General features: G+C 59.2%; 1 protein-coding gene and 1 pseudogene across 2 annotated transcripts in view; one reads left to right on the top strand and one right to left on the bottom strand.

The window, feature by feature from the left end:
- The window catches only part of FBXL18 (F-box and leucine rich repeat protein 18), a 43,092-nt gene extending 22,607 nt beyond the window's left edge, over positions 1–20,485 (top strand). Inside the window, exons 5-6 of one of the 2 annotated variants that reach the window (XM_025043128.1) lie at positions 16,438–16,535; positions 19,465–20,485. In XM_025043128.1, the coding sequence (XP_024898896.1) occupies positions 16,438–16,535; positions 19,465–19,478 (112 nt within the window). In that variant the 3' untranslated portion in view covers positions 19,479–20,485. Of the gene's footprint in view, positions 1–7,963; positions 10,803–16,437; positions 16,536–19,464 lie in introns of those variants that run through there. The other variant, XM_006906564.3, reaches the window with a different exon arrangement.
- A 1,526-nt stretch (positions 20,486–22,011) lies between these two features.
- On the bottom strand, positions 22,012–22,130 carry LOC112475376 (annotated as a pseudogene).
- Between the last annotated feature and the right edge of the window lie 1,153 nt (positions 22,131–23,283).

Consider the following 23,283-nt stretch of genomic DNA (forward strand, 5'->3'; position numbering starts at 1 on the left):
ACCCTGCAGTCATGGGCTCCGGCTTTGGGGAGCTGACACTTCCCTAGTGGACGTCTGCTGTTGAAGGGGCCAGGGGTTCTGAGACCCTTGTGGGATTCTGTCACATTCCCGCTCTGAGGGTGACCTCCTGTAGAAATGAGGACCAGCTTTGGTCATTGCTGGTTGTCCCGTTGTCTGTGCACCCAGGAGCCTTCCCCAAAGTGAAGGACATCCAAGGTCAGCGAACGATTCAGAGGAGCTGTGTGTAGCATCTCCCCACCTCACGGGCATCGCTCACTGGTGAAGCCGCTCTGTCCTTCTGATGCTCAGAACCCTCTCGGCACCATGCTCCGGGCTGGTCGGTCGGCCTTGGCACTAGATGCGGTCCCTGCCCTAAGCGTGTGCTCAGTCCTGTGCCCCGGTCCCCATCTGCCGCACCGCGTCTTGCCTGCAGCCTGCTGCTGACCTCCGGCCTGTCTCCACGGCCCGCTGGGTGCGGCGTCCCAGTGGTCTGTGAGCAGTGCCTGGACGGCACGCCGCCCACCCCTTCCTTAGGGACGTGGCGCTTCCCCCCAACACCGTTACGTTCTCTGCAGCCCTCTCCAGATGCCCAGCGTCTCGGGAGCTGGCACGCGATAGCGCTTTCCTTACTTCTCTTCGTACAAGCACAAGCCAGGCCCAGGTCCGGGGCCGGAGCCGGGGTGGGGTGTTGGCGGGGTGCTGGCGGCCCCGGTGGACACTGGTCGTGGCTGATATCTGTTGATGGCTGATGTTTGGTGTGCGGTATTTGACACCAGGTTACCCAAGGTTGGCCTTGGGCAAGTGGACGTCCTGGGTGCACCAGTCTCTCAGTCCCCTGTGTCCCAGGCCCAGGACGGGGTCCCACTGAGCACCTGGTGCTGGCGGAGGGGCATTGGGGGGCTCTGCAGCCCGCGATGCTGAGCCCTGCGCAGTCCCCGTGTGGCCCCCTCATGTGCTCTGGCAGACTCTCCACCCTGCCCTGGCCCTGCTCCGCCCATCCTGGGTTCTGGGGCCCGGGCTAGTTCTGCACGGAGCACTCCCTCTGTGCCGGCACGCCGTGCGGCCTCTGCGGTCCAGACCTCGCAAAGCCCTGTTAGTCACGTGTCATTAGCCCCGGTGCATAGATGGGGAAACCGAGGCCCTGAGGGGCAGGTGAGCAGTGCAGCCAGGACCCCAGCACTGGCAGGACAGGAGTTTGTGCCCAGTGGGGAGAAGGGAACCCACACCCTCCAGGGGCTGTGCTGGGTGCTGTGTGGGGCTCGCCCCGGCCCCCGGAGTCCCACGTCCTGCCAGGGCTCACGGCTGCAGGATCGCTGCACACATCGGGGCTGCCTCCAGACCCAGGTCCTCCTCTAGCCGTGCGGCAGCGACAGAGCCAAGTCGCAGCCCCGGAGACGGTGGGAGGGCCTCGTGGTGCACGTCTGCACGGACATCTTCCCGGGGGCTTCCGCTGCATTGTGCCCCTGCCATGGATCTGACCATCCAGTACGGCCTGCAGAAGGCTTCCCTGGCGGGGGGCAGCACGGTGCAGCTCAGCACTGGGCCTCTGCAGGGCCCGCGGCTCCCAAGGCCCTTGCTGCCCTGCGATGGGGTCCCAGCTGCCTTTCGCAAGGTCCCCAGCAGATGGCGCCGTGGCTCATGGGAACCAGCGCTCGACCACAGAGCGCCTGGTTTGTCCGCCCCAGGCCTGCCGGCCACGAATGGACAACAGGAACAGGAAGGGGCCGGGCCCTGCTGTCACTTCTGCCGCCTTTCTTCCCTCTCACCCTTTCCCCGCCTCTGGCTCGGAATTAATGAGCGGCAGGAAGCGCCCGGCTCCGGACTGTTCTGTCTCACTCACCTGCTCACTCACCTGCCTGCTCTTGAGGTCCTCCTGTTTCCCGTGACGCAGCCGGCAGGGCTGGTGTCATGTCTGCAGTCCTGTCGCTGGCAAAAGTGTCACCTCTTTTCACATCTGGCCTGCGTGCGGCCTCGTCTCAGCGGGTGGCTGTTGACGGTCACCTCTTCTCACTGCCGTGCCCTGTGCACATGTGGCACTGGGACCTGTGGCTCTGGCCCTGCCTCTCAGGAGGCGCTGGCCTCAGGCGGCAGCTTCCTCAGCTGTGAGGCGACTCGGGCCAGGCCTGGAGGTCGTGCTGGTGGGAGGCGAGCGTCCAGCGCCGGGCGCAGCTCCCTGACCAGCGTTCATTCTCTCTTCTCCTCCGTGTCTTGACTTTGCTCTTTCAAGTTTGGAACTTACCCCTCTGGACCTCTCTCTGACTTCTTGGGCGGTTCGCCTCTGCTCGGTTCGGAGTGGCTTTTTTCTGCTGCTTCTCCCACTTCGGCCCCTTCTGGTGGCCCAGGTACCGGGTCTGGATTTCGAGTTTGGGACAGCGCCACAGAGAGCAGTGACCCCTTGCGGGCGTTGGGGGCCCTCCACCCCACATTCACTGGGTTGGGATGTTCGGTCCTGCCTCCCTCCTGGCCCCAGGGCCACCCTGCCCAGTGACCAGAGCCAGCCTCTCCGTTTCGCTTCCTGTCTCCTAGGAACCCTGAGCCGCCCTGTCCCCAACAGGGTGCTGACGCACAGCCACTCCCCGAGGGGCCACGTGCCTCCGTCGTGATTCCTCCTCTCCGTGCCGTGCACCGAGCCACCCTCTGCTGCGCCTTCCCCCCAGACACTGCACGTGGTGGGGACACCCTTCCGGGGGCATGGCACGGCTCTCCCGATTTCCTGTGACTCCCCCTCCTGAAAGGTCCCCGCAAGGCCTGGAGGCCTCTGGGCATGGCTGACGGCAAAGTCCGCACTCCGGTCCTCGGTTCTCTTTTGCCTTCGTACATGAAGCGATGACAGCTAGCTGTGGTCCGCGTGGCACCCTGCTGAGGTCAGGACCACCCCCCCAGCCCCCACCCCTGCCGCTCTGCACCCTCAGACCGCGTGTCCTGGGCCCGCATTCTGGCCTCCTCACTTACTGGCTCTGTGACTCTGAGCAAGTCACTTCCCTGTCTGAGCCAAGTGTCCTGTCATAAAGCAGCAGCCACTGTCCCTGCCTCCCGGCTCGCCCTAACCTCCTGGTCGTGGCATTGCCACCGACTCTCTGTGCCTGCCCTGGAACCCAGGAGTCCCCCACGGCCGCGTGGCGGTAGCGCCTTCTCCCCGCTTTGCAGATGAGGCAGCCCAGCTTCGTGAGGCGGTCGTCCTGAGAGTGAGTGACCAGCAGGCATCGGATGCCGCTGTGGCCATCACTACCCTCCGCTGCCTCCGGCCATGACCCACAGTGCTGTCCCCGGGGCAGAGGCACCGGCTTCTGGGAAGCAGGGTCGGGGGGACAGAAGGGGCCTGTGCCCTGGCCCTTCCCTGCGTGTGGAGCTGTCCGAGGGGAGGGCGTGCTGGCTCTGAGCGTGACGGCATCCCCGGGGGGCCTCGTCCCGCCTGGTTGCTGACCGCTGTCGGTTTGTCAGCCTGCGGGGCCTGGGTTGGGGTGACGCGGCCCCCTTTCTTGGGAACGTCGGAACCCCATCTTGCCCGATGTCTCTGCAGGCAGGTTCTGCTCTTCTTTTTAAAATTTTTGTTGTGAAATGCCTGTAACGTAATAGTTCTCATTTTAACCATTTGTCAGCGTACAGTTTAGTGGCGTTAAGTGTCGCGTACCCATCACCACCGTCCGCACCCAAAACCTTCTCACCGTCCCAAAAAGAAACTCCATGTGTGTTAAACAACACCCCCTCCTCCTCTCTGCCCCGTCTCCTGGTCTCTGTCCTCTAGGGACCTCACAGAAGTGGACTCACACAGTCCTTGTCCTTTGAGACTGGCTGATTTCACTGAGCGTATGTCCTCAAGGTCCATCCACATGGTGGCATGTGTCAGAATGTCCTTCCTTTCCATGGTTGAAGGATATTTCATTGCCCATCTGTGCAGTTTTGTCCACTCACCTGTTGATGGACAGTTACTACTAATTGATACTTTTTGTGAGTGAAGTTGAATATCTACATGTTTTAAGTCATTTATGAAAATTGACAAACAAGGAAAAAATAATCTGCGCGTCACATCGCAGGCAAAGACCCGGTTCTACCAGTAGCTGACACCTCCGTGAGCACAGGACCAGCAGCACCATTCACGACGGGCGGAGGGCCGAGGGTGCCGGACAGGGGCTGCAGGTGACTCTTGGGCCCAGGAGAAAACTGCCTCACCTGTAAGGGACGACAATCACACTGAGAACAAGTCTGTCCCTGGGAGGCTGAGAGGCAGGCGTGAGTCCACTCTGGCAGAAGTTGAGGTAGTGACTGTCCTTGGAGCACAGTCAATGGAGGCCGCCCAAGGAGCTCCTGGGCACAGCTGGTGTCTGTCTCGGTGTGGGTACTGGTCACACGGGTGTGCTCCGCTTGTGACATCACTGGGCACGGTGCACTGCAGTGTGAAGTTAGCAGCAGCACCCCTTCCGGCCAAGGGCACCCTGTGTTAGTGGCAGGAGGGGACAGGCCTTGTCACCCATGGCGGGTAGGCCACCTCCATGGAGGCTGAGCCGACAACAGATCAGAGTCTACACCCTTGACCCACACGTCTGCCACCTCCAGGGTCCGGTTCTGCAGACAGGCTCCCCAGGCGGTTTGTGCAGACATCACGGCAGCGCCGTGGCTTTTCGGAAGAAAGAGAGAGAACACCCCAAGTGTCCGTCAGTGGGGCTGGGAGAGAAATTACGACGCATCCGGACAGGGGGATGATACAAGGATGCTCTCGATGTCACCCGAGGGCATGTCTATCAAGTGTGAAAAAGAAAGGCGTGTTTACACACGGAAGCGGGTGTAATATAGTCCTTCGCTTGCACACGCACCGAGGGATTCTGGAAGCACATGAGAAATCCGAATCGTCATCCCCAGGGGAGAGGCCCTGGCCCGGTCTGTCGGGGAGGGGGATGGGAAGGAAGCCCCGAGGACGCCCCAAACCGACTCCCCTGCTTTCCAGCTTCCTGGGGCGGCGCGCCTGTCACCAGGCTTCTCTGGTCGCCAGCCTCTCACTTGCGTTGCCGGCCCCAGTGGTCCAGGGCCCTTGGATTTATAATCTTGTCCCTCCGAGTAGGACCTGGGGACTTTGCAGTGGGATGATGACAGCCGATACGGAGCATTTCAAGCCCCAGATCCTTCCTGCCCCTGTCCCCTGTGTGAGGACAGAAAATGCCATGCTGCCCTTCCGGCCGTGAGGGCAGGCTGTCAGCGCAGGCGGGGTCTGAGCTGGTTCTGGGTTGGCCGGGGTTCCGGGGGCCCAGCCGTGCCCCCCCCCGGCCCCCCCAAAGCAGCCTCTGAGAACCTGAACCTTTGATGGCTGTTCTGTGTCAGCTCTCGCCTGGCCCTGTGATTCTTGGCCACCGTCTCTTTGGTGCCTCTTCAACATGGCTGTTAGGGCACGAGTGGCTTTTATGAAATGTCTCATTACTTTGGCTTTTCTATAAGACCTTTATTTTGGGGGAAGAGGCTGTCAACTTTGATTTCGTTTCTAGTTTCTCAGGCAGAGAAACCCAGCAGGTGCTCCTTAGGTAAAATATCTTTTCTGACTCAGAGAGGCGTTTGGGTAGATGAGTCTTTAATGCCCTGGGGTGCGTCTGGGGGCCTCGGGCAGGGCGGGGGCCGTCCTCAGCACCCTTCATCCCTTCTGGCCTTGGCAAGTGGCCGAGCTTGACTTTTCTTAAACTGTCTTTTCCAGAGCCCCCATGAAAGCCCTCAGACTCTCCTGGAGGGGCCAGCCCTTCTGCCCAGATCACGGGGAGCCCTGGGCGACCCGCTCCTCACCCGTCTCCTCTGGCCCCTCGGCCGTCACCCCTCGCTGCCTCTCCTGGGAGCCGGGCGGCTGAGCTGGCGGTGCCAGGTTTCAGGACTAGCGAGCAGGCCCTGTGTGCAGGCTGCACCCCTGGTCTCTGTGGACCTTGCCTCTTTGGCCCCTAGGTGACAGTCTGAGCACAGTGCCGGGGAGGTCTGAGGTGTGTCCCAAGCCAGCATTGCTGCCCAGGGCAGAGCCGGGCCTGGGGAGTGGACTAGGCGGCCTCTATGGGGCGCTGCGTGCCAGTGCCTGGGAGCAAACCTGTCACCTCGCAGGCATGGCCTTTGTCCTGGGTGACTCCAGGCCAGAGGCTGTTACTGATGCCATCAGCCAGGTCAGGGAAGAAGTCCCAATGGGTGACCTGTCCTGCCGTCAGTCACAGCCTAGCCTGGCTTCTAAAGGCAAGTGGCTGGAAAGAGTTTTGTTTCATTTCGTCACATCCGTTCCCTTAAACCTCAAGCTATATTGGAATCATACAAAAGGACATTATAACGTGTAGCAAGTCACGCACGCCCCGCCGGCCATGGACGAGCCCCCGCCATCTTCCCCACTTCCTTGTCCCCAACTCCAAGCTGCACTGTAGGCGAGGCCTGCCTCTGTGCGGGGACAGTGAGGGTCCAGCCGAGAGTGTGGCGGGCTCCTTGAGGATCAGGGAGGGGCTTTACAAAGAGAGAGGACAGTGTGCGTGGCTGGAGCTCTGTCCCAGCCCAGGTTAATCCAGGTGTGAACTGAAGGAAAAGCCTTAAGGAAGTGGCTTCATTCGCGAGGTGGCAGCTCCACCTATGCCCAGGGCCTTTCTGTGCTGGTTTCTCAAGCGCCGTCCCCGCCACCTGGACAGCTGCAGCCGCCCAGAGCCGCCCAGGGCTGCCAGCCGCTGCATTCCTGGCCTTTTCTGAGAAATCCATCCCCTTCAGCAAAGTGACAGCAGCTCGTTAAGCCCGGGTAGGGAGAGAGTGAGGGAGGGAAAAGCCTTTGCACACGTGTCCCACATCTGAGGATGTTTTGTTTCCAGTTGTCTGGCACAGCGGGTGTGCAGGTGAGGACTCGCCTGCGAGGTTCACGGTCACAGACACCGCTGCCCGCCAGAGCACCGCTCGCAGAGCTGGGAGGCATATTTCCTCAGCTTCTTTCCTGCCAAAACATCAGGTTTTATGAGTGCTTTTCTGGCATCGACTTTGCAGGTGTCACGCAGTGCTGAAGGCCTGGGCGGGGCCCAGTGCCCTCCCTCCTCTAACTCGGCAGACCCAGGTTCCCTGTGGTGTGTCACCTTGACGCCTCTTGCCCACAGAGACCTGCGGGGCAGATGTTTCTCTCGTGACCAGAGTCGCTGTGGGTTCTGGACATCCTCTGTCCTGCTCTGTAGGGCCTGCAGCCCTCAGCTTTGTCTCCTGGCCTCTGTACAGGATGGGCCGTTCCAATCTGACCGAGGAGGGAGGGACCCCACTCTGCTGCTGACTGGCTGAGGGGCCTACTGTGGCCCAGGTGTCACCTTTCCCAGCCCCACTTCCTCGGGCGGGAAAAGGGTTGTCACCGTGTTGGCCGGCTGCGTGGAATCTTGGGAGGGTGACACGAGGAAGCGTCTGTTGGCACTCAGCGCAGCGCCTGGCCCGTGGAAACTAAATCCGTGCTTCCTGTGCACTGCGTGGAGGGGGCCCACGGGTGCGGTGGCGGGAAGGGAGTCTGGTGGCCGTTGGTCACATGTCCAGACGACGGCTCCCGGCTCGCGGTGGCTTTTCTCTCCTGGCGGAGTTGCTGCCTCACCGGACTTGGGAGTTCGTACCCTCCAGAGTGGCCTGGGGCCTGTGGGTTCGGCCCTGTCCCTTCTCTCCATCCTCTGTGGGTACTGTCCTTGGTTCTTCAGGTCCCTGGGTGTCCCCCCTCCCTCCCACTGCACGGCAACATGGGGGCTGTTCCCACAGGCTGCTTTCCCGCCGCAGAGCAGGCTGGCTGCCCTCGGCCTCCACCCTCTGTCCGGCACCCAGTGGGTCCTCCTCTGTGCCCCCACAGAAGTGTCAGCGCCCCCATCCCCAGGAGCAAGGCTCCCTTTGTCTGCTTCACCCCCTCCAGCCCTCGGGGCCGCTTCTGCATCAGCCCAGGAATCGGGGAGACGCCGGGGCCCACAGCCGGGCAGGTGGCCGCTTCCTCCCGCTGACGGCTTCGCCTCTGGTTCAGTTTCCAGGCCGAGCGGCCCGCTCTGGACGTCGTCATCTTCCCTCTTCTCCACGAGGGCCTGGCCGACGTCATCCGGGACGTCCCCATGGTGCACCTGGACGAGATCACCTTGTTTAAAAGCAGAGTGGCCGAGGAGCCGCCCAACCTGTGGTGGTGACAGGGGTGGCCAGCACCAGGCGAAGCTGCTTCCATCGCCGAGCCTGTCATCGCCGTGGCCGAGGAAGCAGGATCGCCTGGACGGGCATGTGGCCTGTGCCTCAGCTGCCGCTGAGGCTCATCGCCGGTCTGCAGACGCCGGGGAGGCTGCCGGACACCGGGACCCCGGCCGGGTCACGACGAAGGGAGCCCTCTCCCCCGCCACCCTGCGCACCCCCATCTCCCAGGGGCTTCCCGTGCTCCCTCTCACGTTGTCCGGTGCAGACGCGTCACTCAGAGAAACTTGGGGTGAGGCAGCATGAGGGGGGTGGGCGGGACGAGTGGTTGTCAGACTCTCAGGCCTGGCCGCAGGCCTTCCTCAGCTGAGACGCGGGGCACGGTGCGCCGACTCCTTGGGGCCCTGACCGGGTCCCCAGAGCACCACGTGGCCCTAGTGCTGCCCCTTCACTTCAGCCCCGTGGAGGGTCCCTCTGCTCGTCTGTGTCTGGTCACCTGCCACCGGGCTACGTGGAGGGGCACCTGGGGCCCGGTGCTGGCGGTGACCGTGCATGTGGGTGGGCACGCTCGCCCTGTGGGACATCCACCCTGACCTCTGATGGCGAGGCCAGTGACCGCGTGCCTCAGTGCCCCTCCCCTCGGGTCAGCGGTGAGTGCGATGCAGGGAGGAGCTCGCCGGCCTGGTGCCCGTGGATTCGGGGCTCTCCTGCCCGGTGAGACGTTTCACCCAGTTATGTCTCTGGTATGTGTCCAGCCAGCCGATGTCAGATTCGGGGCCAGTGCCGAGCAGGGACCCCAGGGGCTGTGGCTGCTGGGGTCGGCGGTCAGCCCCAGGGGCCGCAGCTCCTCGGGCAGGTCGGTATTCCTGGGGAGACGCAGATGGCCTCGTGGGGAAACGTGCGAGGACGTTGGAGGCCGAGTAGCGAGCTGTGCTTAGCCCTTCGCACACGTTCAGCACAGCTGCTCCAGCGTGGGGCTGGCCTCCCCGTGTCCCGGCCCCCGGCCCCCCTGCCCAGACGCCGCCTCCGCCTCCTCAGCCACAGCACCCCCCAGAGCCGGCCTCCCCTCGGCTAGGGGCTTCTGAGGGCCGACGCCCGGCGGTGTTCCTGGACACCCCGGGGATGCCAGGTGTCACCGGGCGGCTTCCAGCCATGATGCCTCCCCAGGACCTTCACGCTGAGCCTGTCGTGCACCGGGCTGGTGACGCAGAGCCCACTGGGCCTTGCTCACACTGTCACTGCCTGTTCTGGCTACGGTCAGCTCTGGGGTCCCCAGCTCGGCCGTCTTCCTACTCTGTTTGCATAGTGACAGTCACCCCCATTCCATGTAGTGTATCTTGCAGTTTACCTGCTGTTGAAGGGCTGGGGACCTGGTCTCTGGGCATTCGTTCACCTGGGTTCTCGAGGGGCCGGCAGTTCAGCCACTCCCACCCCACCGGGCTGAGGGGTCGGGAGGCCTTCCGATGGCGAGGACTCATGCCCCGGGGCACACAGACCTCCCAGTGCCAACCTCCCCTCCTCCCAGGTTGGGGCTGGCGGCTCTCTGCTTCCCAGCGAACGCCCCACTGCAGGCCCCCCCAGACCCGCAGCTTCACCTCCAGGGTCCTGACCCGCCCTGAGAGCCACAAGCCAGGTCTTGTTCTTCCTGACCTCGTAGGCCTCAGGACAGACTGCCCTGGGCCCCAGAGAGGCAGGGCTGAGGTCCCCGTTCGGGGCCCACGGCTGTAGATGAAGGTCCGAGAGGTGGTAGGAACACACCCCCCTTCCAGTTTCTGGGCATTTCTTTCATATGGCGACTAGAGACCACCAGGCGAGGCTGATCAGGAAGGGTGCTGCGGGGACTGGCTGCTGCTTGTCCTCAAAGCGAGGGTGTGGCTGGTCTCAGCCTGACAAACGAGGGAGCGCAGCTCGGCGGTGGGCCAGGGCACTGGCCAACTCCGGGACCCCCATGGTCCAGACCCGGCCCCCCTAGGCCCTGGGTGGCCCTGGGTGCCCTTCTTTTATCCAGGGCCGCCTGGGCACCGGAAGTGTGTCCAGAGGCTGCGGCTGTGTTTCTCGCTCTCGCCTGGATGGCCCGTTGTCACGAGCAAGGAGGGTCACCCAGCAGCATCCTTTGTGCTGACCCATGGCCGGGAGGGGCCGTTCGCGGGCGGCGGGGCACGAGCTGCGTTGGAAAGCAGCCCCCACACAGAGGACCTTGCGTGTCCGTCAGTGCGCCCCACAACCATCCTTTTACACAGAGCGAGAATTTCCGCTGCTTCTGCACCCGGGACGGATTCAGCAGATGTTAGTAATGTGCTTACTCTCACTAAGTGCTATTTTGGCACCGGTGTTAATTGCAATTTATATCCTGCAGCATTTTACGCTGGAAAGAGAACCCACCCTAATGGTTCCCAATTGGCAAAACTGAGCTGTTAAGCGTTGGACCATATGCTGCCTGCTCAGCGGGGCCTGGTCAGCACTGGTGCCCACGCGTGTACACGTGTGTGTGCGTGCATGTGCATGGAGTGCTTGCGTGTCTGCATACATGTGCCGTCCGCTGTGTACGTGTTTGTGGAGTGCGTGTGCGCACGTTCCCTGTGTGATCATATGTGTGTGTGGGTGCACACGTGTGTACAGGGCGTACGTGTGTAAGACACTGGGTAGAGTGAGGACAGAGGGATCAGGGCATTTTTGTTCAGAGAGACCCCTGGTGCATGTGCATGGTGTGCTTGCGTGTCTGCATACACGTGCTGTCCGCTGTGTACGTGTTTGTGGAACGCGTGTGCGCACGTTCCCTGTGTGATCATATGTGTGTGTGGGTGCACACGTGTGTACAGGGCGTACGTGTGTAAGACACTGGGTAGAGTGAGGACAGAGGGATCAGGGCATTTTTGTTCAGAGAGACCCCTGGCCTCCCAGGGTCGCCCCTGCCGCCTGGGCCCGCCTGCAGCCTCAGGCTCTGCCGCTGCCTGCCAGGCCATGCCCGGCCCCGGCTCTGCAGATGTTCCCAGGGAGGCCGCTGGAGCCTGAGGGAAGCAGAGACCACAGGCTCCCGCCCTGGTCTTGGTGGCTCCGCTCATTTTCACGTGACGTGTTTCTGTTCCAAGCCCCAGGAAGCTGCGTTGCGAGTACTTCACTCTTTCATACAATGGAGGTATTTTATTCCTGCCTGTCAGCTGCCCTTTGAGGGACCCAAGGAGACGCGGGTCCCAGAGTCCCTTTGCCAGGTCCCTGTGTGTGCACGGCGGGAAGGCGCTCTCCGCTCGGCCCAGGACTGCAGGCCAGGACAGTTCCTGGCACAGACGCCCTGCCTCCGGCAGCTCTGCAGGGCAGGCGTTGAGGGTGACACTCCTGTGTGGGGACCCAGAGCTGCAGGACACGCAGCCGCCCAGGGGACAGAAGCTTGGCAGAGGCCGGGATTGGGGAGCAGGGCCAGAGGAGGGTCTGAACTCAGTGTGTTCAGCCCTGGTCCTGCCAACTTCCTTCCCGAGGAGGTGCAACCCCACCCCCCGCCGGAGGGGCCTGCGATGGACCCGCCCTCAGTCCTCCGAGCAGCCTCCCGCTTCCTCGCGCCCTCAGTATTTGCTCCGTTAGGATCTGGAAATTGCTGAGACCTTGTCAGAAAAAAATAAATTAGTGGACGAGGAAGAAGGGTGGCGGTTGGCAGTGAGTTCCAGTGGTTTTAGCCATAGAGCCCAGGGCGAGGAGACCTGGGCCTCCTCCTGGGGACGGGGATGTGGGTGCCCGTGGTGCTGTGGCCTCATCGAGTCCCCCACTTTGACAGGAAAGGCACAGGATTGTGCAGGGAGGGCTCGGGCCCCTTTGCATTGGGAGCGCAAGATTCTAATTAGAAGTGTCCGGTGTCTGCCAAGCATGGTGAGCGGCCACCACGGAAGCTGGAAAAACACAACTGTGGGTCCCACACAGGCCGACTAGTGTCGCCTAAGTGTCGTCTCAGTGGCTCCACTTTCTACAGCTCTTTCCAGAACCGCTGGAGGGTGGTGCTTCCCACTGACGTCACAGGGTCAGGGCACCCCGCGTCCCTGCCAGGCCAGGCCGGCCCAATGACCACAGGCAGCATGTCGCTGTGTCCAGCTGCAGAACCAGGGCCTGGACGAGCGGGTCCGAGGCAGGAGCCGCTGCTGCGCTGACCCTGACAAGGGAGTGACTATTTTTTTGAGAATTCCCAACTTTATTGAAACTACAAAAACATGCCCCACAATAGTGGGTCAGTGACCCCTTTTATTTACTATACCGAGCAGGTGTTTGGTGACCTTTATTGACGGTGAGGTATGCAGAATTTGAATCTGGCTCAAAAGCCTTTGGAAGAAAGGTCTCAGAGACCATTCGTTAGACAGTGGGACCTGTGTGGTAAGGAGCCAGGCCAGCGGGTGGGGCTGGGAGGCCAGGGTGTGAGAGGCAAGGCCAGGGGCCGGGGTCGGGGGATGTGTGAGGGCATCAGGAGGAAGGGAGACATGGCAGCAGAGTGGCCCAGGTGGCAGTGGCTTCGGAACCCACGTGCAGTCCAGCTGAGGAGCAAAGATGGCATTGCAAGGTCCACAAGAAGTGACAGCGATGGGGGCCCAGGCCCTCGGGGGCACGTTCCTAAACCTTAGCGCCTCTGCCGTCTGCTCTGCTCGGCCCTCCTGCCTCCAAGCCTGCCCTCTGGGCGTCCTGCAGGCCCCTGTCTCAGCAGCAGCGTGCGGTGGGTGCAGCGTGGGCCCTGGGCCACCAGCTGCCGGTCCCAAGGCTGCGGACGCTGGCCGGAGGGATGTTCCTCCTGCTCCTGCCCTCGGTTCTCAGCCCTGTGCCTCTGGCCTCATGGCTTTCATTGTCCACAGGGCCTAGGCCACCTGGCCACTGCCCGCTTTCTCTGGCTGCCACTTCAGCCCGTCTCCGGCTTCTGCTGACACCACTCTGCTCAGAGCTGAGCGCCCCTCCCTCTCCGGTTAGCGACCTCCCCACAGGTGTCGCCTCACGCAGGTCCCTCACTCCCCCTTGACCCTCGTGTCGTCCCGGCTGCGCGGGTGCTGAGGCTGCGTGTCCCGCATGCTGTCCATGAGGCTGTGGCTCCTGCAGGTTCTGCAATGCCACCTGGCTCCTTTGAGGTTCTCCTGGAGTCTAGTCAGGCTCAGAAGCCCCCAGGTTCATCACCGGGGCCTGGGGGTGAGTCCGCTGAGGTTCTGCAGTGACTTCCTGCGGAACCCTTCCTGGACATGGACTGAGGCCCGCTCCCTCCTGTGCTCACTGGGGCCGGCAAGGGGGTGTGAGGTGGCCGCGGGCGGGCAGGCGTGTGCGTGTGCACGTGTGGCACGGGTCCAGGCACAGGACACACCCTGCTGCAGTCGGGCACGTTCCCAGCGCTGGCACCAGCCGTCCCTCTGACCAGTGCTCGTCTGCGTGTGACCGACCGGAAACAGTTGGGCTCAGCATGTTTTTAAGGGGGCGGGGGTGAGTCAGCTGGGGCTCTCGTATGTGTGTGACCAGGTGCTAAGTGACCGGATACGCGTCACCCGCCTTTTGACGACAGACCTTGTCCGTCTGGTGATGCCCGCTCCTGAATTTTGTGTTCACACTACATTTCGAATGGGTATTTCCATGTAAATTTGTGGCATGTGAAAAGTTTCAAATAAAGTGGACTCGATTTAGAAAACCAGGTGTCTGTGCGGTCCTTCCGGTGAGGACACTCCCAGCCTTTCCCCTGTCACCCCCACCCCAGCCCCGGAGCGGGGCAGAGGCACTGCCGTCACCCATCGCCGTTCACCTGTGAGGACAGACGCTGTGCTCGTCCCGGTCAGGGGGACCTGGATGGAGACATGAGGCCCAGAGGGGACCAGACGCTGCCCCAGGTCATCTGGACTCGATGGCTGGGGAGGCCAGGCGTGGGGCGGGGCCCGGGGGCACTGGCGTGGCCTGAAGCTGCTCTCTGCACATGTGGCCTGGGGGCAGCGTGGACACCAGCGATGCCTGGCGACTGGCTGGCTGAAGGCAGGCAGGGCCCGAGTCAGCGTCGGTGTTATCCGGGGGTCATGGGGGCCGAGTCAGTTTTCATTCAGTACATATATATATTTCAATCGTGGTGAGATACGCATGGCAGAGTTTACCACCTGAACCATTTTTAAGTGTCCGGGTCACTGGCAGTAAGTACATTCACATTGTGGTGCAGCCATCACCACTGACATCAGCAGAATGTTTTCCTCTTCCCAAATGAGACTGTCCCATTAAACACCAACTGCCCACTCCACCCCAGCGCCCGGCGCCCCATCCTACTGTCTCTGTCTCTAAGAATTAGACTACTCCAGGGACCTTGTGTAAGTAGAACCCCGCAATATTTGTCCTTTTGTGTCTGGTTTATTTGCAGCATCAGTTTTAGGCAGAAACTTCTCCAGACCTGGCTTAGCGGGGCTCTGGCCACAGTGTGGAGGGGACGAAAGGTGGTGACAGGCCAGGGCACACGTGCAGGTGTCCGCGGAGGCGTGTGGACCTGGACTTGGGAGGGGCCACGGGGAGTGGGTGGGCTCCACAGATGCTGCAGGACAGAGTGACAAGGGCGGCGACCTTCAGGTGGGCAGAGGAGATGACGCTGCCCCAGCTCTCAGCTTGGTCCTCAAGGTGAGACTCACCTGAACCGGAATGGCGATTAAGGAACAGGAGCCTCCGACATTCCCCGTCGGGTCTGAGGCCATCACCCAGGCTTGGCGAGTCCCCACGAGATGCCCATGATGGCTCAATTCTGGCCTGGAGCCAGCGAGAAAACTCGGGACAGTCTCCTAGGGATCAGCAGTGACCTTCCCAGCTAGGATAGGACGGACCCTCTGTGCTGCTGAAGCCAAACTTGACTGCAGGTGGGAATTAGATGGGAGTGCAGGTCAGCCTGTTCTTCAGACACAGGTGTGACTCGATTAGAGCGACAGGTAAGTGGGAGGAGCCAAGGCTGAGGAACATGGAACGCACCACCTTCGTGCTTCAGCAAACCACCCCAACTTCATGGCTCCCACAGGGCAAGTGTTTGGACTGGGCACAGCGATGGCTTGCCTCTGTTCCTGGGGGTCTAGAGCCTCTGCCGGAGTCTAGAATCTTCTGGAAGCATCTGTATTCAGACGTTTGGTAATAGATGCTGACCATCAATGGGACCTCAGCTGGGCCTGTGGCCAGAACACGTGTCCTCTCTGGTCTGCCCACAGGGTCGTCAGCCTTCCTCACAGCGTGGCAGCTGGGTCCCAGAAAGACCCAAAGGCTGTGCCGTAGCCTTGGACACCGTATAGCATCCCCACCCCACTGTGGAATGAGGCAGAGACCCGCCACATCCAAGGGCAGGGCACACACACCCCCACCCGCCAGAAGTCGGATCGAGGTCCCATTGCAGGAACCAGGTGGAGTGGGGGGCAGTGTCATGGTCTTGCTGGCAAGTGTGTCCCGGTGGGCAGAGCACCCCGAGTGAGGCCCGGGCTTGTTGGCCTCACCCTGCCGGCTCTGCCAGGGCCTTGCCGGGTGCGTGTGGGGAGCACTGCTGGGAGCACGTGGGAAACGCTCTCCAGAAAGGCCGAGGGCTCACACTTGGAGTGGATTGAGTGTGTGAAGCAGCCTGGCCTGTGTCGATAGGCTGAGCCTCAGAAACATCAAACTGACCCCAAGTAAAGCCATTCTTTGTAGCAAAGATGAAAATGCCAGGAGCCCGTGTGTTCTGAGGGTTGGCTTGGAAGCTGGGGACGGACGGGCAGCAAGAACGAAAAGCTTTGATGGTCACCAAGAGCTGTGCACAGAGCGTGCTGGTGTGTTACCCCTTTCCACTGCTGGGGACAGCACTGCAGGGTCCTGGCCCCTCAGAGCAGAGGGGACCGAGGCCCGGGGCACTGGCTACCCGCCTAGGCCTCACACCAGTTATGGGGGGAGTTGGTTGGATGGTTGGTTAGTTGGTTGTCTAGGTGGATGGTTAGTCGGTTGGTTAGTCGGATGGATGGTTAGTCGGTTAGTAGGTTAGTTGGTTGATTGGTTGGTTGGATGGATGGTTAGTCGGTTGGTTGGTTGGATGGTTGGTTAGTTGGTTGTTTAGGTAGATGGTTAGTCAGTTGGTTAGTTGGATGGATGGTTAGTCGGTTAGTTGGTTGGTTGGATGGATGGATGGTTAGTCGGTTGTTTCGTTGGATGGATGGTTAGTCGGTTGGTTGGTTGGATGGATGGATGGATGGTTAGTTGGTTGGTTGTTTGGATGGATAGACGATGGTTAGTCGGTTAGTTGGATGTCAGTTAGAAAGATGGATGGTTGGTTGGTTGTTTGTTTGATTGGTTACTTAGTTGGTTAGTTAGTCAGTCAGTTATTAATTTGTTTCTTGGCCACAGAGCCCAGGCCCGAAGACAGCTGGCCTCACAGAAGGTGTGTCGCCCTCCACTTTTCCCGTCAGATCTGCGGCCAGAGCCACATGGAAAAGTTGCTAGACGTGAGTTTTGCCTCCCCTCCCCCGCGTTCGAGGCAACGGGCAGCGCAGCCAGTGGAAGTTGGCAGAGAGGCGGTCAGAGGGAGGAGAAGGGGAGGCAGGGTCTTCAGGAAGGCCTCAGCCTCGGAGCCCCACCACCTGCCAGCCCCTCCAGGCCTGGGTTAACAGGCAGGGCGGGGCTGAGGGGAGAGGGAGCAGGGGGCAGGGCTGTTCCAGGTACTGGGTGCCCACCTGTGCTGAGTTCCAGGCCCAAGCAGAGGCCACCCAGGAGGGGACAGGGCTGGGGGAGCGGCAGGGAGGCCTCTGTGGAAGGGCCAAGTCTCTGTTCTCAGGTGGGCCTTTCTCTCAGAAACGGCCGCAGCCCCCTCGCCTTCACTACCCCCCGTGGGGGGCCGCGCATCCCCTCCGTCAGGACAGTGACTCTGAGCCAAACCTGCAGTGAGTGGCTGAGGCTGGGCCCTTCCTGGCGGATTCCTCTGCGCTGCTCGGCCTCACAGTTGTCACAGGGCTGCTGGCTTTTGTGTTCAGTTGAAGCCCAGGCTCCCATGGCTGTTCCTGGCGTGGGGGACGTTGCATGTGGAGGGTCCAGGAGCAGGGGGGTGCTGGGGGGCAGGATGGATGGACGAGTATGCGAGGGGCACAGCCGGTGCAGATGGGGTGCCAGGGCCTGACCCCCATTAGCAGCTGCGGGAGCTGGGCTCTGAGCCAAACCTGCAGGGAGGGCCCGGCGCTGGGGAGCCGAGTGCCACCACCGCCCATCCAAAGACACGTCATCGTCAGGCTCAGGGGCCTTCACACTCACAACACGCACACCCGGTGTTCACACGCACGCACATTTACCCTCACGTTCGTGCACACGCACACTGATTCTCAAACACCCTCACACACACTTGTGCACTCACGTGGCCCCACACACTCGCGTCTACACTCACACCTGCACGCTCACCGGTTCATATGCACGTCACACACATTTGCAGTGTCACACATTCTCACAAGCAGGTGCATAGATTCACACACCCACAGACCCCCGCACACTGAGACACACGGACACCCCACAGTTTCTAATCCACACTCACGCTCGCACGTACATGTGCACACACTGGTGTTCATACACACACACTCTTGCACACACTCCTGCATTCACAACGCCTCGTGTTCCCTTATCACACATTTGCTTGCACACCCATACTGACATTCACACAAGAGACCCTCACACATTCACACTCACACGTACACACATGTTCACTCACGTGCATACATTTGCACACACCTTACATTCTTATATTCACGCTCAGTCACACTCAGACACATGCATACACAATATTTAGACACTCACTCCCCATGCCTTGCTCTCACACGTGCATTCACACTCATGCGCACACATTCACACACTTACACAAAGGGACTGAGTTCATTTTACACACACCAGTGAGTTAACACAACCTATTCAGTTAAAGGTAAAACTTTTCTATTACATTCATCCCAGGAAATCTGAAAAATTCAGAGGAGGACCGAGGGGAAGAGAAATCACCCACCTCCTCACCAGCCAGAGAACCTCTGTCACGTTTTAGTTTGCGTCCTCATTTTATGCTTTTAAAAAACCTTCGTAGCTGCGATCATCCGATTTAGGGGCCTACTTTACGTATGCCCACCCTGTTGAAAGCATCTTGCTTGTGTTCCTCCAGATTCATCATTTTAATGATGTGGCTTTGCTGTCACATGTCCGCTGGCCCCCTGCTGCCGATAATTAAGTTGTCTCTAATTAGTCACTCTTCCAAGGAAACCCGCTGGAATATCGTGGTGCTGGAGCATTTTGCTATATTTAGATTTATTTTCTTGGGAGGGACTCTCGTCAGTAAGATTTCTGGGTCTAAGGATAAATTTTTTTAAGGCTGGATTGAGCTTTGAGGAAGCTGTAGAAGCAGCACTGTATCTGGGGTGTGGGCTGAGCAGCTTCCGGTAGGATGAGCTGGTCTGTCTCCCAGTTCCTGGCTTCAGAACGTGGGGGTCACCTCCCAGCTGCTGAGCACCCTGATTTCAAATGTACTAGTTGCCCAGGACATATAGGATTCTTAAGGCATACAAATGAGCAAATGCAGATAAACTGAAATGGATAAAGTTCGGATGATGTAAATCCAATCCAATAGTGACTCCCCACAGCCCCCAGCCTTGCGTCCAGGGAGGGCAGACGCCTCCTGCTGGCTGTGTCGGGATTGGGGAGTGTGGGCTCAAGCAGACCCCGGTCACCTGCCTCCTACCCACCTGCTATGTAGAGCTGGGCCCGGGTCCTGACGGCATCATGCCAGGCCATCTATGGAGGGAGACTGTGGCCCCTAAAGATGTCCACGCCCTGATCCCCAGATGCCTCGGCCATGTCAGGTTACGTTAGGCAAAAGGAGACTAAGTCTGCTGACCAGTAGACTTCGAGATGGGGAGATTATCGTGAGGACCCGACGTAATCACAAGGGGCCTTGAAAGTGCAGGAGGGAGGCGGGAGACACAGAGATGGCAGCTTGAGGACTCAGGCCACAGTGCCGGAGGAAGGGGCCACGGAACGTGACGCGGGCACCTCGAGGAGCTGGAGAAGGCCAGAAGGCGGGTTCTCCCTGGGGCCTCCCCGAGGCCTGCGGCCCTGACGACACCTCGATGGCAGCCCAGAGAGACCCCTGTCAGACTTCTGACCTCCCGGACCGTAAGACAATTAACTCGTGTTGTTTTAAGCCACTGAATTGTGGTAATTGATACGATATTAGCAATAGGAAATGAATACACCCTCGGAGGCCTCCCCCACCCTTCCTGCCCTCAGAGTCCCCAGCAAAGCGACGGAGAAAAACAAGTGGGCTCGAAAGGATGACCACAAGGAAATGGCCACCATTTTCCCCAAATGAAAGGTTTTCTGGTCACTTTCTTTCTCTCTCCTGTCTTTTTTCAGATTTTCTACAATAGGCACGGATGAACCGATTCTGAGATGTAAGCAAAACGACACATACACATATAAAAATAAAATGAATAGAAATAACTTCATTGAAAACACAAGATAGTGTGGAGCTGGGAACAAGGAGAGATCACGTCCATAGCTAGTAAAACATGAGGGTCCACGATGCCTTGGTACCGAAGGCAAGTTGCAGGATACTATATAAGATATGATGACCTATTTTGGTTAGGAAAAAAGTCCTATCAAGGTAAGTTTGTACAGAGCCAAATCTGGACCCACTACAAGTGTACACCGGCCATTAGTGGAGCGGTCTTGGCGGAAATGGGCTCCTCAGCGTGAGGCTGGACACAGGCTCCTGGGGGCCAGTGAGCGGCAAAGTTTGGGCAGCTCAGAGCCACCCTGGGGGTGGAGAGGACCCTCCTTAAATTACATTGGGATGGGGGAGCCCAACCAGCCCTTGGGTGGATCCAGGTGCCCCTCCCTGGGCACGGGGAGCGGGAGCCAGAGAGAAGCCATGAGCTCTGTGAGAGGTTCCCCAAAACCCAGAGGCTCAGCTTCGTTCCCCCCGACAGCCACGGCCTGCCCACTGGCCACCCGCCCCAGGCCCCGTGCCGGTGGTCACAGTGCAGCTACAAGGCACGAAGCGGCCCTCCCCTGCCTGGTGGGCAGGACGTGGAGAGCTTGCATTTCTTTTAACCTTTTCTATTTTTAAAAAAATTAAACACCAATCTAGAACGTCACACAAAACAAACAGTTTGACGAATTATAAAGTACGAAGGAGCAGCGTTTGCCACCCGCCCATCGATTCAGCGGTGAGCATCTCCCTCGCTCCCTCCCGGAGTGGCCAGCCCCCTGCCGGTGCCAGCGCCCTCTGCCACGTGCTGCCGGCCCACCGCCACCTCCCGCGCCACAGCTCGGCGCTGCGCGTCGTAGGGTGCTGTGCCTCCTCAGCCCTGTCCACAGGTTCCTGTCCCTGGCTTTCTTTCCTGGACGAGTCCTGTTTTGGAGATCCCGGGCTGGCCGGCCTGGAGAAACCTCCCACGGTCTGGATTGGGCCGATGGCACCTCCGGTCAGCACATCTGTATTTCCCGCGAATTGGCCGCCGGACTGGATCCAGGGGTTCGATCAGCCTCGGGTTCAGTCCTTCCTTTTTCGACGTTGTTCTTTTTTTTTTTTTTGCTGATTTTGTTTTAAAAGTAATTTTTGAAATAGGAGCACATCGTTACGTGATACAGCAATGGAAAAGCGCTGGAATCTTCCTAGCGAGAATGTTCCTTTCGCACTCCTGTGCCCCGCCCGCCCGGCCCACTGCTGTTCCTCCCAAGATTCAGACATTTTTCTTGAGTAAATGCTACCCAGGTTGTTGCAAGCTTCTAGTTAATTTCCAGGGTCCTGAAAAAGTTGATTCTGATCGTTTTTGCCAGTTTGTTGTTGTTGTTGTTGTTGCTTTTTTAGAAGGGTGACGTTTCAAAGGTTCTTACTTGGCCGCTTCGGCCCCCTCGCCTGTTCAGTCTGTGTTGACGGCTGCGTACTACTCCCCGGGATGGGTGTATGACAGCCTCTTTGACCTGTCCCCTGTCGGGGCGTTTAGATTGTTTCTGATCTTCCGTGATCACATACGACACTGCAAATTAATGATGTGAATACCTGTCGTTTTACACATGTACGAGTGTCTATAAAACAAATTCTAGAAGTAGAATTGCTGGGTCAAGGGGCGTATGCGTTTGTAATTTTGATAGATCCCACCCAAGCTGTCTCCCGCGGGGATCCGTGGGACCAGTTTGCAGTCCCCCCCGGCAGCGTACGAGACTGTCTGCTTCCCGGTCTTGCCAACAGAGGGCGCTCTCTAACTTCTGCATTTGGCGAGTTCGGTGGGTGAAAAATAGTGTCTCTGTGTAATTTACCGAGCTTTTCTTTTCTGAACAAAGTTGAATATCTTTTCCTATATTTTAAAGGGGATTTTCCTTCTTCTGTTATTTTTTTCCCTCTCTAGATGAGGGTGGCGAGGGCCTTGATTTTCGTGTGAGGACGCACGTGCTTCCCGACCCCGCTTGCCCATCTTGCTCGCAGTGGACCTGGCGAGCGCGGACGGCACAGATTCCGTGCGCTCCGCACAGGCTGCTCCGCCCTCAGAGCGAGGCCGGGGCCCCGGGCCCCCCTGGGTGCCCCGGGTGTCTGGAGAGTCGGGCTCGGGGACACGCACGGCTACCAGTTACGCCCCGTCGGTTGAATACGCCCTTCTCTCTGCTAGGGTTGCCCTTCTCGTGTATCTTAGTGGCCTTCGCCATGTCCCTCGAAACTCGGAGGACTTCGGCGCTGTCCCCGGGGGCTCTGCCTCCACCGGTCCTCGCCCGTCCAAGCAGAGCGAGTCACTTATTTTCTTGTATTATTTCTGTAACTTGTTCAGACTTTCCCTGCTAATCGCCGTTATCCTCCCGTATTCAGCTTTTTTTTTTCTTTTTTCTTTTTTTGGCGACCCTTGGTTGACCTCACAGGTTGCAAGGACTTTGTCAGCTTACAATCCCTTATTTTTTTATTTTTTGCGCCTACGGCACCTGGTCTTCCTAGGTGGTCTCCCACCCAAGTACTCACCAGGCCTGACCCTGCTTAGCTTCCGAGATCAGACGGGACCCAGCGTGTTCAGGATGGCGTGGCCGTAGACTGAATTCAACTTTTCAGTCTTTTTTCCCTCATAAAATAATGCTCATTTGCAAAACATAATGACTATAAACAGAAGGGAAAATAATTTAATCCCAATATTAATATTCCAGAACATATCTATCTTTCTAGCTGTAAGTATATGTTGAAAAAAATTAGAATGGGATTATGCGCTACAGATAACTTTGCCTGGTGCTCTTTATGTTGGTCTGTGTGGCACACACGTTTCGGCCTCATATAATCCCCCCGCAACACAATTCACGCAGCTTTGGTGCTTCATCCGGGTTATCTAACTGATCCCCAATGAATGGACACTTAGGTGATTTCTAGCTTTTTGCTTTTGTAAACAGAGCTGCAGTGAGCATTCTTATAAAATTAATCTTTGTTCATCATTTTTCCTTCAGAACAGAAATTTTAGAAATAAAATCTCAAGGTCCAGAGGTATTTAGAACTTGAGGTGTCAGTGCACACTGCTGTGTTCGCGCCCAGGAGGAGCAGGCACACCCCCGGGTCGTGGACAGGCCCCACTGGCTCATCTGTTCCCTCCCGAGGGAAGGGAAGGTGCTGGCTGGGCACGGGGTGGGGGCGGCCCCTGAATATTTGGGGACCTGGATTCAATTAAGCGGGGAGGGAAGAGAGAGACTCTTCAATCCAATGTGGCTCATAAGAAACACTCATGTTTCGGGGAAAAAAAAAAAACAACTGATGCTAGGGATTTTTGTTCCTAAACTGTGTTTAAAATTCTAAGTGTTAAAACCAACCAACCAGCGACAATGACAGCAAACCCCAGACGCAGGAACACGGTTGCTCTTACACGCGCCTGTCTTTACACGGTGCTCATTCTGGGCGAAGTCCAGGCCTCCTGTGAGTAGCAGACCCCGTGGCCGAGCCGCTGTGAGGACAGGGCTGGCTCAGGGCCGGGCATGGCGCCGGGCGGGCAGCAGGCTCTCCAGGCCCCGACCCCTCCCAGCCCCCTACCTTCCTTGCAGCCTCGGCTCCTTGTTCTGTGACTCCCTGGGACCGGTGTGCAGTGGGTGCTGAGTAATCTCGAGGCGTCTGAGCTGGTAAAGCTGTGCTGTGGGCCCATTAGAGATGGGGAAACTGAGGCCCAGGCCAGGCTGGCTGGGGGCCCGCGTGTCCACCCCACAGGTCCTCCG

The sequence above is a fragment of the Pteropus alecto genome, unplaced genomic scaffold (assembly GCF_000325575.1).
Source record: "Pteropus alecto unplaced genomic scaffold, ASM32557v1 scaffold40, whole genome shotgun sequence".
In the NCBI taxonomy this organism is placed as follows: domain Eukaryota; kingdom Metazoa; phylum Chordata; class Mammalia; order Chiroptera; family Pteropodidae; genus Pteropus; species Pteropus alecto.